This window comes from Podarcis vaucheri (genome assembly GCF_965113315.1).
Source record: "Podarcis vaucheri genome assembly, chromosome: 11".
In the NCBI taxonomy this organism is placed as follows: Eukaryota; Metazoa; Chordata; class Lepidosauria; order Squamata; family Lacertidae; genus Podarcis; species Podarcis vaucheri.
The window spans coordinates 30869536-30885659 of NC_138749.1; the positions used below are offsets into that span (position 1 = coordinate 30869536).

Sequence of the window (16124 nt, forward strand, 5' to 3'; positions counted from 1 at the left end):
CATCAGCAGCTAATGATGTTGCGCAGGGCCTGGGAAATGCACAGCGTGAAGATATCACATCACGGGCAAGAGCCGGGGGGAGGGGGGAGGGGGAGGGAAACCACACATTACAGGAGAGAGGGGAGAAAGTGCAAAACAGGTGTGTAATTTTCAAGTCATTCCATGTCTCCCGCAATGTGCAGTTTGGCCCTAAGGCTGTGTAGGGACCAACTTGCCTCTTGCCGTTACCATGACAACAGCCCCCATCCTGATTCAGTAACTTAACAATCGTACAAAAGCGAGCGAGGCAGGTGGGAGACTTGCTGCAGCTAGAACAAAAAGCAGCTAAAAATGGGAATCCCAGAAAAGGGATTAGAAATACAAGCTAAAAGCTTTGGGGGCAAGGCCGTCCTAAGGTAGTGTGAGAAAAGAAAAGGCAGCACATCTAAATGTCAAATCTTTATTTCCTGAATTGTCCTGAAAAGGGGCCAGTAAGGTCCAAAGCATGTTGGAATGATAAATATGTTTTCACCTTTGCTTTTTTGCCACTACTTGCAGGACAGTTATGGCAGGCTAGTTGCAATGGGGGGGAGAGGAGAGGTGCGCCTGTGTGCTAGAAAAGGGGAGTGCATTAATCAAACAAAAATGAATGAAAATAAATTATATGTTCTTTGAATGGAAGGACACAGTCCTAGCACAGTGTGGAGTGACTTGATGATTAGAGAGCATGGAATTTGGACAGCATTCCAGATGCAAATGTTGAATATTTTCTATAGGCTCTAGAGAAGATCCTTGAAAAGAAAGAAAAAAATCCATTGTGTAAGTCTGTAATGATTGAAGCTCACTGTTTCCCATACAATGCTTGCTGTGGATTTTGATGCCACTAACATTTGGAGGTGACCTGCAATTAAACCCCATAGCAATTGTTAAAGAGAAATTTACCAGAGCCTAGGCCCAAACCAATCTTTCCGCAATGCGCAGATTACAAACGGCTCTTCAGGGAATTTGGAAATAGGTTTTTAAAGAAAATGTGTGTTTCATCCGCACAATGAACACCAGCAAGAGCAATTTAAGTGTTCCTTGAAACCCTGCTCTGCTGTGACGTGACTCACCTTTGGCCTCACCTTCATATGGGACACTGCCCACCAGCTGGCTTTTTCCTGCTTCCCCAAATTCATTAAGTATGACCCCTTCCATTAAACTGCCTTTATATTAAGCTTTGAAGTTTTGGCTGTGCAATCACACACATGCACATGGTCCAATTGCTATTCGTCTAACAATGAACACATGTTTTATTGGCTTGCTTCATTTCCAGCTCATTAAACACAGCTGGCCTTCAATAAGGGATAACAGTAATAATAAAGGAATGAACTGGGGAATGTTTAAATGTATCTCTATACATCTATCACAGGGTGCGGGGATGGCTTTCCATGCCATGGGATGCCCTGCTGATCACAATACCCAGCACATAAGCTTTTCTGAGTCTGTGCATTAAAGCAGAAAAAATAAAGAAGACAGAGAACTTGACCCCCTGATCTGCAATCACAACTGTTGACTAACTCTGCAGCCACAGACGTTGTTCACACTGCCCTGTATCTCAACTTATGGCAGAGCCGTCCATGCCTGGAATTGGCGCAGCTGAAAAGGATTGGGTTTTATTTCTCAGTAGTAGAACCTAAATCACTGCCATGGTAATAACACACAACCCTTAGATCATAGTTTCTCCCAACAATATACATAAGTCCTCTAGCCTTCCAGCATTATATCTGTAGAGGAAATCTTAAAACAAGTAGGGGCCATGAGAAGACACATGCCACCACCCAGCAACATCCCTGCCTGCTCCACCGCTCCCTTCCTGGCACTGAGCCGGAAGATTCAGCCAAATCCATCTAGAAATCTCCCCACAATCAGAAACCCTGCATTCCCTATGGATTTGAGTCCAATAGTTACGTGTTTAAAAGGATTTAATCACACTGGGTTACATCTAACTAGGTTCTACTCAAAGTAGACCCACTAAAATTAATGAAGCCGATTTCAATATTCTTTGCAGAACTAATATTTGATACAGCCCAAAGTTTGTAAAAATGCAGAATTGCTGGCTTACACCAAAATCCCATTATTCCAGTATCTCCATGAGTCTCCAATTACTCCAGCACAGTCAGTGGCCAGCAGGAAGCTCACAAGCAAGAGATCCTCAGGGCAGGAGCCACCCAGGGAAGATTTCAGGTCAAGGTTGTGATATGGTTGCTGCTGATATTGGTCCAGGTTTTATAAATGCTAATTTTTCACTACTGTTTTCACTACTTATTTATTGAATGGCTGGCTGTTTAACACTGAGTCTTTTTGTAGCCAGCCATTTTTAGTGATGGTATTTTGTACCATTTTTTATGGCATGTTTGTTTGTGCTGCTCCTGTTTATTTATGTTTTTATATGGATTTTATTATTTTAGTGAAAAATTATGTTGGGTGTCTCCAAGTATGGGAGTAACTCATAAATGTTAAGACACACATATATACCCCAAATGTCAGCAATAGTCAACTTTCTCAGAAGTGACAATAAAAAGTGTTCTAAGTTTAATGAGGGGAGCACTCAACCCTATGGTCCTCAAGCCACTCCAGAGTGGGCTATTGAGGTCAGTGTGGCTGTCATAAAATAAGGTTTTTCAGGACTCCAGCCAAATAGTAAAATGCACTGAAGTCAACAGGATTGCACCCAAGTTCCTCATTGTATACTGAAAACAATAGGACATTTCCTGGAATATCCTAAAATACTAACATAAATAATTGAAACTGAAGGGCATTTTTTTAAAAACAAGCTAAGTACATTTTGTGACTAAGTATCATGGTTTTATTATTATATTGTGCCTACTTGCTATTTTCTAAAATTTCATAGTCCACAAAGGGTTTCCCCAGCCATTAGGATGAATTATTTATTCACCGTATATCTGTTCCAAGTTCTAAAGTGCATTATGAAGTGTGCATAAAACTTTGATAAACTATTAAAAGAAACCTATGGATACTACTCCCATTAAAAGGTGTAATATCTGAGAAACCAGTTTCCACCATATCTTTCTATCCCAACAATTTGCATTTTTACAGCTTGCTTCCGGCATTCTCTCTAGCTTTCCCATAAGATGAGTCTTATTTTCACTGATTGTGAAGCTTTGTATGTTTAAAACAATTAACTAAAAGACAAAATGGCAATCGGGTGGTTAAAGCAGATCCAGAAAGATCTAGAACAGGCCTACTGGCAAACTGAGTCCTTATCAATTTTTTTTGAAGACATGGCAAAAAAAACCCCGCTCAATATTTCACCCATTGTTTTCAACAGTTACGTAATAGAGGTTCTCAGGCAATTGGTCATCTAGGACCTAGAGCCAGCCACCTACATACAAATACCACTCAATTTCTATTTTGAGTTTACACGCAAGAAAAACAGCAATTGAAATCCCAGTGCTGGGAATATTCAGAGCCACTTTTGTAAGGTGCGATAACTTTCACTGGCATTATCAATGAAACCTAGCAGGCATATTCTGTAGGCTCAGAAGGTATTCATTATTTAGCATTGGACTAGAGACCTCAGTGCCAACCGACACTTCATAACACTTTGTATAAGGGACTCAGGAAAGATGAAATAAGTGGAGGAATTGCCCAGCAACACAGGACACTGGGGATTGTCTGCCCGTAATATTCAAAATAGTGCAGCAAGTTTAACCTTAAAAACCGAAAAAATAATGGTAATCACACCCTTGAGTTATGTAACTTTCATATTACAAAAAAGTACAGCTTTACCTATGGCATTGTCCAATAAGTAAGGGCTATTTTGGAAATTTAAGTGATGGTCTACGACACAGATGCAGTGCCAAAGAACTTTCATATCTACCCTGATGTGTCTGCAGTGGTACCTTGGTCTACAAACAGCCTAGTTCATAAACTATTGGGAATATGAACACTTCAAAACTGGAAGAAGGTGCTCTGGTTTGCGAACTTTTTTTGGAATCCGAACGTACTCCAGGGGTGCACCTCTGTTTTGAGTGCCACACTTTTGTTGTCCGGCAGCGGAGAAGGGGTCATCACGGCGTTTCCCACAGCTGCAAGGGAGGGAAGCTGCGTACCCACAAACCAGCTGGTTTGCGGGAGCGCAACTCCCCCCCCCCCGTGCTGCTGCGGGAGGAACATGCTCTAGGGAGCATTTTCCGCATCGGGGGAGGAATCTGTGTGGATCCCAATTCAGCTATTGATTGATTGATTGATTGATTGTGTGACTGCGGAAATGGATAAAAGCCCCCCACCCAAATAATGACTATCATCAGTGCAGGTAAGAAAAAAAATTAATTTTCATTTTTATCATCTACTATACTGTTTTATTTATTTTATAGTACAGTACATTGATTATTGCTTTCATTTTATGGATCAATGGTCTCGTTAGATAGTAAAATTCATGTCAAATTGCTATTTTAGGGGTTCTTTTTAAAAGTCTGGAACGGATTAATCCATTTTGCATTACTTTCTATGGGAAAGTGCACCTTGGTTTAAGAACACTTTGGTTAAGAACAGACCTCTGGGACGGATTAAGTTCATAAACCAAGGTACCACTGTACTCTCAATTTACATGCTCGGGAACTAGTTATCAAGATTAGAGAATTTGCTGTGTAAAGTTAACCTAGGAATTTTAGGGGGGGAGGGGCGTTTTTTAGTAAATTCTCTAGAACTATGCATGCCTTTTTCCTGTGCTGTGAACCTTCTACAAAACACAGCTGATTAAGCAGATCATGCCACAGCCTAGTTTTATTAGTTCTGTGACAAAGAACAGTTCTGAAATGATCACAGAATAAAATCCTTCATCTTGGTTGTGTTACTTTTGTTGAAGATTATAATACAACCAGATATATCAAGCCTGCCAATCGATTCACCTGTAATTTAATAAAACCCAGCAGTGTGAAAGGAAGGGATAAGTTAAGTTCACATGATTCTTATTTTTCTGGGTGATTTTTTAAAATATGTAGACTAAAATCTGCAATGTAAGAAAAGCTGAGGGGAAATGAATAATTTCTATGCGCGCCCACATGGCTCTTCTATATAATGTGATCTTAACAAATGTACATGGTTGTAATACATTAAAATATAGGGTTACCTTTGTCTCTTCAGCCTAAAGGGCAATTAATGATTCCCTCTGAAATACTGACATCATTGAAACTGCTGTTGCAAATGCACTTGAGGCAGCTTTGTCTCATTGTGATGTGTGTTTTTTAAAAAAAGTTAATAGTTCATACCACATCAATAAGTCATACATTTTGCAAACACCTAATGGGCTGCTATGGTAAAGAGGCCAGAAAGCATTTCAAAAACCACAATATGATCATTCAGCCCCTTTCCCTCCAAGAGAAACAAGATACTAGTTTAACTTTCTTTCTTAGTTCTTTTTTTAAAAAAATAATGTTTTAAAAGTCTTTAGAAAATGGAAGGTTAAAATTGCACAGGAAATCCTCTATTTACATGAGCCAAGTCTATGCAGCTAACATGTCGTTCAGTACCATAATGATAAAAGCTGTATAATATTGCTTCATCCACTGAGGCTAACCTGAATGACTGAAGGAAGGATTTTCAATGAGGATTAGCATGAAAAGCGGGATCCACTACAAATTAACACCGTATAGAAATAGTTTTGCTGGTTGAAATATTCCCAGTGCATGTGACTATAATGTTTCTGCACACTGGGACTGAAATGACATATGACTTAATTCAATTTGCCATCTGTCTTAAACAAACAGGGATGTTATTCCCCAAGAGATGTTCCCCCCGATTTGTTTCCACTAAAAATCCTGCAACTGATGCTTTATTACAGCTGAACATGAAACATTGTATTCTGAGGTCTGAGACGTGGCTCAGATTTACCATCACCAATAAATAATACAGAGATACTTCCACAGTGCTCTATCTGTGAAGGGGAAGCACAAACACCTGCTCTTTAGACAGCACGTTTACCTGCAAATTTTAGTACTGTTCAATTAAATGCATAGACAGAAAGACATACTGCCAGGGGCTGCATAAAACAATGTTGTCCTGTCAGTGCAAGGAATTCTGCCTGTGCAATGGGACCTTCTCCCTGCTGTCTTCATATATTCCCCAATCGGCTCTGGGTACCCCCCAGAACAGATTACGGGGGTGCAAGGAGACGAGAGGATACATTGTGTAGGCAGATATCCTGGTGCTAATGGGGACAACTTTGTTGGGTACAACTCCGGATGTTTTGGACTAAAATATGCATAAGCCCCAGAAAGCATGGCAAATGGTCTGGGTTGATGTAGTCCAAAATATCTGGAGAGCACGTGGGTTGAGGAAAGCTGCTTTAAGCTGCACCACATTGGCTGGAAAAGGTGGGATCATGTTAACATTAGCTGTGCAGCAATGCACAACTGGCTTGTACAGTTTTGCTTTGCCGCAGCAGCTACATGCCACCCCAACCACAGAACTGCCGGCGTAACCACAATCCTATGGCTTGCAAAGTTTCTGGGCTGGGACTGACATAACCTTGTCTTGCAAGTCTATTTCCCTGTTTGAAAGTGCATCCCAGAATCTCCCCCCCCCCATTTTTTGTTGTTCTAGGGCAGCAGAATTGGGAGATACAGGAAAAATGCAGCAGAGGACACACTGCACAATCCCATAAATGAAAAAAGCATGTCACGGTAAACTAACAGGAAGGATTCGAAATCGGCGGGACCAGAAATTCACGGAAGACTGGAGTAAATTTACGGACTATTTGAAAAGTATTTGTAAAGAGCAGACAACGTTTGTAGATTTGCAAGAAGTTTTGTGAGGAGTATTATTGGAAGTATTGCAAAAATGGAGAAGGGGAAGGATGATTTCTTAAGAGATGTAAAGGCAATATAAAGTTAAGAAATGCATAAGAAGTGGTTAAAATGGTGGATCATCAGAGGTGCTGATGGAAGTCTAAAAAGATTGTATAAGTGATAAGTTTTGTGATACATTTTATAATTTATATGTTAAAATCAATAAAAATTATTTTAAAAAAGAAAAGAAAAAGCATGTCACGGGATACTGGGAGACACACTGCTTATTTAGTAGCATACATTTTTTAAAGGAAGTCTACAAGGAATTAAATGTCCTGTTTGAAAAGATGCCTACATGGGGACAGAGCTCTCTTTCAGCCTAAATTGCCTTATTCAGTTTTAGGAAACAAAATGTATGAATTCTGTTTGAATTATTCTGTTAAGGGTAGCCCTATTTAAATAGCTCCCATCCCCTTTCAGCACTGCAGAACTCAACTCAGCTTCAGAAAGCTGCACAACCAACACATGGAGAGCTCCTTAGGCATTGCAACACTGTGTTTATGTAATTCTGAAAATCTAGTTTATACTACATAAATATTTCCATAAAGCATTTATAAAACCCATACTTCACAATAAACTCTCTCTCTTAAGCTTTCAGTTCAAACACCATAGCAAGATGCTGAATACCAATAAATGTTAAAGTTGTTCATTTGGCAATCTAAAAGTACCAATTTCCATTATGTTTTTAACTATGCATGTGCTTCATTTTCGGCCCGTGTCTTCAGCTAAATATCTGGTTACTGCACTGTGCATCCAGCCAGACATGTCAATTGAATCGAACTTATTCTGTTTTCAAGGCACATTGATATAAGCTTTCGTTTCCTTCCTTTTTCTAATTATCCAAATTGGTTGTTAATTTATCTGCACAAGAGAAGACAATGATTAGCCTAGCACGAATGTAATCTCCTTTCACTCGTTTTCTGTCCTGCTCTTAAGTTGACTGACATGCCTTTTCAGCAAAGTGTGTAATATCTAGTATTCCGCTTTGCAGTTGTAGAAACTTGCCCCAAGGCCCTTCATAAAGTTTCTGAACCGAAAACAACAATTTGCCATGAAGTCAACAACTAATTTACTTTTCTTTAAGCACTCCACATTCACAATCTGAATTCTTCTTATGCATATCGAACCGTTTTCTCCCTTATATCCACAAACAGCAACCAGATACTTCTTAAATTTGATGGGAGTTTGAAGTTCATATGAAACGCTGCCCTACACACAGCTATAACCTCATACTTTCAAAGAAGCCTGCTATTAAATTACATTGCTACACCCACCCCACCCACCCTCTGAATCCAGGGGCCAAGCATTGCCTAACAAGGACCTTCAAGTGCTGGTACTTAGTATATTTCTCACTTTGGGTGAAAGGAGTCCTGAGTTCATGCTTCTCTCAGCAGCCATAATAGGCAGAAGCTCAACCTAAGTAGGTTAAGTAGGGAGTCTCAGGATTTTCCAATCTGCACCAGACCACAGAACATTTGGAATACGGCTTTTTGCCTAATTTCGCTCACCAGATATAGCTAATTAAATGATCACTTACAATTGTTACAAGCATCTGTGTGACCTGCGCTGAAGGAGAGAGTATGATGGCAGAGTCTGTTGGATTTTGAGGGATCACCCATGAATGCTTGCTGGGAAGAAATGTCCATGTTGAGCTTGCCCTGGTTTTCAGGAGTCCTTGTTAAATCTGAATTTGGCAGGTTCACGCCACGCACACTGTCCTGGTAAACTAGAGATGAGTTCGATCTGTTGAGGCGGTTTAATGACATCTGTACTATGGCTTCATTTAGGAAGACTGAATTCTCACCACAAAAACAGTCCGACTGGATGTGCCCCATGATCTGTGCAAAGAAAATAAAAAGGGAAATCTAAGCAACTCAAAGCTCTAGCCTATCCTCTGACAATACATCCCTTTCTCACACCTTGGTATCATCAATCAGCTTCCCCCAAGAGCAAAGATTCATAAGAAAAACCAGTCTTATCCATCTGCTTCCAGGAAGAGAATCAGAGAGAAGCAAAGTTTACATGGTGCAAGAGAAAATATAACCTATTTCTGTGGGAAGCCTACTTCTGCATTGACATGTTTAGGATTGTTCTCTGGTTGCTCCCCATCACCCTCTCTTCTCTAAACAGCAAGGCCTGTCAGAATGGTACTACTCATACTTGCTGTGGTGTTTGCCCATTCGTTTAGAGCCTGTCTGTACAGGGGGGAAAGAAAGGGTTAAAAATGTAGACCAATAGGAAAGCTGGAGGAGGAGCCTACACGTGTATAAAAGGCTAAGCCCGAGGTTTGTTAGAGTTGTTGGTGGGTAGTTCGTTGGGTTTAGTGGGTTGGCTGGTTGGGGAAGGCAGTTGGAGAAGCAGTTGGCAGGCAGTTGGAAATAGAGAGACAGGGCAGTGGGTTCTTGAGTGAGGGGAGGTAGAAGAGATAGAGAGAGGAAAATAGGACTAAGAAAGTAAAGAGTAACAACGTTTGGAATGCTGTAAAAGTTTGTTTGTATCTGAAATAAAATGCACTCTTCTTTATTACCTTGAGAACCTGACTGAGACTGAAGTGATTTTACCGGGGAGGACCTGGTTGGTGGTAGATTAGTGGTGTACGGGTCAATATCCGTGAGACGACCGGGGGCTCCGTACGAACGCCACACTTGCATAGATGTAGGGATGTTGCAAAAAAGGCCTTGGCCTCAAATCAGTCATCTCAACCATTAGTACTTCCCCAATATCCTTTTCTGATTTCCTGTTTCACTATTTTATTTATTTACTAAATTTCACAGGGTGGTTCATGGCATAAACTAGCCTTCACCAACCTGGTGCCCCCCCCCAGATGTTTTGGACAACAATATCCATCAGCCTCAGCTTGCATTTGGGACCAAAAATATCAGGAGGACACTGGGTTGGCCAAGGCTACCCTAAACAAGATACAGTAAGTGGGGCAAATGCAGTAGTGGAGAGAATAAGCTGAAAGAGGAGAAGTCCCTGTTCACACCTCACCTCAGCCATGAACTCGCTAGGTTGCTTCGGAGGCACACGGCTCTCTCTCAGCCTCAGCATCCCCTCTGCCACGCAGGGGCAATGAAACTATCCTCCCTCAAAGGGCTTTGGTGATGATCCCTAAGCTAATGTACGCCAGGCAACTAGGGAAAGTGCTGGGTAGCCCAAGTAATGTTCTTCTGGAGAAGATGCATACCTCATTGTTCCCTGGGGAGATCACTGCAGGCAGACTGCTCTGGCGGCTGTGCTTCCAGTGGCGCAAGATCTTCTGCTGCAGCCTGACTGTGTCCCTCTCCTTCCCCACCATCCTCTGGCTCTCCCTGAGCCTCTCCAGGTTCTGCTGGTAATCCTGCAGCTGGACGTCCAGCTCTCCCTGGTTTTTGCAAAGCAGCTCCTCTCGGTTCAGGCACTCTTTCTCCTTCTCCAGCAAGCAGGTCTCTCTCGCCTCGTGTTCTTGCTGCTGCTGCTCACACTCACGGTGCCAGCGCTGCTGCTCTTGCTGGAACTGGTGCTGCAGCTTCTGGATATTCGCGAGTTCCTCTTTGGGTTTGAAGTTCCGGTGCTTTTCTTGCTCCGGGAGGGAGGTGCTACGGAAACTGGGACTCCAGCTGGACCTTTCGTGTTCCTGCAGGAGCAGCTTATGGATCTCAATGTGGCTGTCCTGGATGGTTACGGCTGCCTTTTCCCCAAAAGACAAACATAGCATCAGTTTCCATTAGACTTGAGGTGCAAATGGAAGGGACATCATTTAAAACCTTACTCCCAGTGGACAGCTGCAATTAACGTCATGGGTTGACCACAGCTGGGGGTGGGGACCCTAGGAAAGGCTCCAGAGGGCTTGGGAGGTCACTGCCTGATCCAGGGGCACTTGATACTGTCGATTCTGGGGAGGATCCAAATGGGGGTGAATTTCCCTCACTCAACCTGTTCTCACACTCCATCAGTCACCGAGGCCCTACATCCCTCTGCGCATCTGTTAGGGTCTGCCTCTGAAGCTCCCACTGTGCCTCCTGCTCCACCTTCCTCACCTTTGGAGTCAGATGCAGAGTCTATCCCCAAAGAAGGATGTTGTGCTTGACCCCTCCACCTCTCAGAAGACAGGGACACTTCTCCCATCACCTGCATCCCACAGATATCAAGAGGTGTGAACAGATGGTCCAGACTTCAAGCGCGTCAGGTTGCTTGCTAAGAAACAGAACCGCTTTCTGGCTAAATTGTGCCCGCCTCGTTCCTTTACAACAGGGATACACCGGGCATATCCTTGTTGGATCAGCGTCTTCACTTGAAAACCCATCTCACCTGCTGTATCCTTGTGTATAGAGATGTGTATTGCTGGCTGCGCCTTTGTTTTGCAAATGTATTGTACTAATTTGAACATTAAAGCTTGGAGAAAGAATCGGCCTCTTGAGTTTGTGTGCCTCTTCCAAGGGGAGCCGGAACAATGATATAGCTTTCAGATGGATATATGCCCTGCTAGCTCAGGTGTGGGGGGAAGGCAGGGGAACTTCCATGTGCCTGACCTCCCGGCTGTGGTGTCACGGCTGCTTAACTGGAGAGGAGAGGGAAAGTGAGGTGGCAGGGAGGTCAGCACTGTGCAAGCACATCCACAGGGCCAAACTAGGCTTCTGCCAGTGTGCACACATAGCACCAACCTCCCCATCACCTTGCACCCCCCCCCCCCGATACATGGCAGCGATGCTGCTTCTGGTAGTGCACAGGTGTGCTGTGGTTCCCCCTCTTCACCAGCCACTCCTGTGTTAGACCCGGATTTATGTAAGAGTAAAGACAAACACTGAGAAGTGTGGTGGAAGTGGTGACTTCAATTGGCTGGCATCCGTCTGTCTCGAGAGACAATGGAGTGTGCCTCCAGGGGCTGAAGTCAAACTGCTGCACTGACAGCACCAACGTGAGCTCCCTGGGGTGCAAGCTTGGGCAGTGTGCATGGAGGCTCTGGACTGCCCAGATAACAAAGACTCCCCTCTCAGTGGTCCACAAGAAAGCAGAACAATATGTTTGGCTCCAGCTCGGCTGCAGGAGTTGCCAGAAGGAAGCATACAAGTAACTTTAAATTAGTACCCAAGTTGAAATGAAACAAAACATCTTGACATTTTTTTTCTGGAAGGGTGGAGGCAGAGTGGAGGATAGCCCAGTAGAAGCCTTGTGGGGGTGGCAGAGAAGGCTATCTCTGATGTGAGGCATCTCTGGGCCTGGAAAATCATCCCAATTTGCCTCACAGTTGGGCCAGCCCTGAGGACTCTTGCACCTTTAACAGCTGTGTGGAAGAGGGAATTTCAGCAAGTGCAGCTCACTTTGCAAACTGCTCCTGCTGTAATTCTCTCTTCTGCACAACTCTTAAAAGATACAGGTGTCCTCTTGCATCTGGTCATTCTACTTCCAACAGCAACACCAAAGCAGAAGCAAGGGGGAAAACGGAATGGCAAGGGGATGCCCTCTGCTCCGGCCAGCAGGACATCCGGCAGTAGCCCACGCATGAGCTACTCTTTCCCCTGCCTGCTGCAACTAGCAAGGGGCCATTGTACAGCTCTGTACCTCCATTTGCTGGGCCCTGCACAGCGAGGATCAGGGATCAGGCCCATACTTTCCAGGACCAGGATAAAATCTAGAGAAGGTAGTGTTATAAACAGACAGATTTCTGCCAAAATATTTGTTTCATTCTAATTCTCAAAAAAAGATAGCAGTTGTGGGCAACAAACACACAATTACATCAATACCTGGATGCTGTACAAGAGGCGGGTTAAATTCTGGATAGTCTGTACAATCTAAAGAAAGAAAAGAAATGTTTGTTGTTGTTGTTCACAAAATACAGTAAGTTCAAGGCAAACAATACTAGCAGATTTTGTAATGAAAGCAACTCACCTCAGTTTGCGCAGAAGCAGCATTTCCTTCCTACAAACATACAATGAGGTTAGCTTTTCTTTTTCTTTTTTGTATACTAGACCTAGACTGCCACCTTCTGGTAAGTCTCTTACAATGTCTAAATACTTGCATTTTGCAAATGTCAGGGGGTTGTGCTGTGGTTTTTTTAAGCAATCGAGTGTGCTAGAAATGGAGTGCTACAAAATTAATCATGCATTCATTCTTGGTACAAAAGAAGTAAGTGGATTTAAGGATTGTTTAAGGTGGTTGCTTATTTAAATTGCTCAGGCAAGGAAAGTGGCAAAGAGAAGTAGGGGGTCTGGAGAAGGTGGCAATGGGGTATAGTATGGGGGGGCTCAGGCCCCCCAGGCTGCTCTATCTGGCCCTCCGGATTCCCCCAGGTCACAACCTTCCCAAGCTGCCCCCTGCCGCTGCCCCCCCCCCCATCAGCCCTGCTTCACATCCTCCTTGTATATATTTGCCTGGCTGAACTGACCTGGAACTGCGACAAGGCTTCTCGGCTGCCTTGACAGAGCATGGAAAGGAATGGGTGAATGTGGAAAAGAAGAGCCTCATGCGCAAACACGTATTGCTCTTCCCACTTTTGCCTCTGGCTCCGCATGCCGCTGGCATGTGACCCCTGGAATTTGCCTGGAGGGGAGTGTGGCCATTGGGCTGAAAATGCTTCGCCACCCCTAGGGTAGAAGCTGATAACCAGGGGGAAAGGACTGGGCACTGCGTGTATCAGATTTGGCGCCTTCATATTCCTGAACAGAAACACCGTGTGCGTGGCTTTGACAGAATGTTCATCCAGTAGCCTACCTGATCCAGCAGGTGAGCTTCTGTGAAGCTGTTTGCATCATTGACATCTGAATCACAAGGCTCTCTCTCTCCCTTCAGTTCTGTATCTAATGATTAAACCATCAGGAACAGACAGGAGTCAGATGTACAAAATTAAGTGCATCACGCATGTAACTATTCAGCATAAATTATTCCTAGCTTTCCCCCTGCACTTTTCTATCTTCCTCCTTTTTTCCATTTTTGTCCCACTTCTCCAACTCATTTTCTTGAGTTCTACTATCCCAGTTGTGATACCTGCATTTTCAGCTTTTTGTCTCTCTGCACTATCTTCAAAAATCAATTGTATTTGACATTTTAAAACCAAAATAAATAACAAATAGATAGATAGATGCAACTGAGAACGGAGCGAGCTCTCTTGATTTTTGTTTTGTTTTTTAAAACAACAACAACTGATATGGTAATTCTGTGCCACAGGAATTTTGTGATGTGCATAAAGTATGCAAATTAAGAAAAGATACACAAATCTATGTGTTTGCTTTTGCATAATTTTACTTTGGTTTTTCAAGGGTGGAAGACTGGGTCTTGCAGACTACTGAGGCATCCATGCCTAATAGTGGTTGTCCACAAGATTTATCAAAGTGTTCTTGTAGTTTGTATGTAGGATTGTAAACACATTCGTGACTAATACAGCCCCACCCTCTATAAACCATGGGAGCTTGAGCTTGAACTGGAGACTGTGTTTAGAGGCCTAGCAGACATTACTACGACAGCTGCAGCCCACAATATAGAACTGGCCCCATCCTGTACTGTAACATTCATCAGAATATCTGTCCTTTAAAAAATAAATGTTAATAGAAGGTATTAAAATAAATTGCTATGCACATTTTAAAGGGATAGTTTTAAATATCTGAGTAACATCACTCAAGCAAATCAGAAAGTCGCACACTACACATCAGATTATTTAGTGAAGTTGCAACACAGAACAAGAGAAAATATTTTAAAAGCAATATAAATTTGCCACTGATTTACAGGACAGTCCTGAAAACGTATTTCCACAAATGACTCCTATGTGGAGATTCCTCTTATTGGATGAACTGGCCCCAAGTAAGGATACAGAATATGAAGCACTTTTCTTTGCTGATCCTGTTTTGCATTACATTTTGAAAAGGATTAAAGAAATAAGCATGGTAAATTTAGCATTGGGACAATTAAAAGGTATTAGTGCTTACTAACAATCAGTGAAAGATTCACAGTCTTCAGCTTCACCAAGACGCTCTGTCATGCTCGATTCTTCAGTACTCTCTTCTGTTGAGAGGTCTGTTTCATTCATCTGTGATAATCTTACAGCCGCATGGAGGTTTTCCGCTGTAGAAAGAAAGTAAGTTTAGGCTTTCAGTCAATAATTTAAGGTATCCCCCTTTAATTAATGCTGGTGAATGCATGTTTCCCTTATATCAATTATGAACTATTTCTTCTTCTCCATGTGAAACAACTATGAGTGACTATTGGAATCATTTAAAGTTATTTTTACATTGCATTCCTTAACCTTTATTGGTGTATCGACTTTCTAATGAGCAGCTTATAAGCATGATGTTTTTTAAAATCTGAAGTGAACAAACTGAGTAATGTTACAGATAGGTAGCCGTGTTGGTCTGCCATAGTCAAAATAAAAAAATTCCTTCCAGTAGCACCTTAAAGACCAACTAAGTTAGTTCTTCGTATGAGCTTTCGTGTGTATCTGAAGAAGTGTGCATGCACACGAAAGCTCATACCAAGAACTAACTTAGTTGGTCTTTAAGGTGCTACTGGAAGGATTTTTTTTATTTAAACTGAGTAATGAATCAGAAAACTCACTGTAGAAATTTGATGATGTGACAGATTTAGCAAGAAGGCTGTTCTCCTGAACCTTTTACCTAAAACAGCTGGTGCTCTCCAGATGTAGTTGGACTACAACTCCCATCAGTCCAAGCCAGCATGGTGAATGGTTACGGATGCCAGGAACTGTAGTTTGATAACATGTGGACGGCCACAGTTTAGCCAACTGTCTTTTAAAGCCTGGGTCTAGAACACCAGAGGCGAAACAGGTCTTTCTCCCATATCAAGAACGGGTCATGAAGAGAGAGAGATTTTTTTTGCACTTTGATGCTGGCTCCTCAGGTTTAGATTCACATAACTGGTACTTTGGTACTTTGAGCCACAGCTTAATAGCAGCTGTTGTACTATAGTGACCAACCACACAGTAGTCACTGAATGTGATGGTTTTACAAGAGACAAACAAAAATGTGGGAAAGTGTGACAAGCAACAAAGGAGAGGACATGCCCATAGGGAAGAGTGGGATGCCCATGGATGAAGCCTTACCTTCCTTGAGAGCAGCTGCCAGGAGTGAGGCCACTTGGGGTGTTTCTCCGGAGTCAGGTTTTATGAGCAGGTGTGGTTCTACATGGACATCTTCAAAGCCACTCATGTCTCCAAGCTTTGCATAGATATTCAGCTTATCTTCTAAGTAGCTACAGATCTGTTGGTCCTGGTTACTCAAAATTACTGCCAAGATACAAATCCATGCATTAGGCCAACAACCACCATTGTTATTGCTTACTACTCTGTATGCTGAATCACTTTTGGGA

The 16124-nt window shown here is 42.7% G+C and overlaps 1 protein-coding gene across 6 annotated transcripts in view; it reads right to left on the reverse strand.

The window, feature by feature from the left end:
* ARHGEF28 (Rho guanine nucleotide exchange factor 28) overlaps window positions 1-16124 on the reverse strand; it is a 130424-nt gene that overhangs the window by 16737 nt on the left and 97563 nt on the right. For 5 of the 6 annotated variants that reach the window (XM_082191863.1, XM_082191861.1, XM_082191859.1 and 2 more), the window contains 7 exons: window positions 15859-16041; window positions 14733-14864; window positions 13521-13606; window positions 12699-12728; window positions 12554-12601; window positions 10018-10500; window positions 8368-8668 (listed from right to left, as the gene is read on the reverse strand). In XM_082191863.1, coding sequence (XP_082047989.1) covers window positions 8368-8668; window positions 10018-10500; window positions 12554-12601; window positions 12699-12728; window positions 13521-13606; window positions 14733-14864; window positions 15859-16041 — 1263 coding nt within the window. The remainder of the gene's footprint in view (window positions 1-8367; window positions 8669-10017; window positions 10501-12553; window positions 12602-12698; window positions 12729-13520; window positions 13607-14732; window positions 14865-15858; window positions 16042-16124) is intronic. The other variant, XM_082191862.1, reaches the window with a different exon arrangement.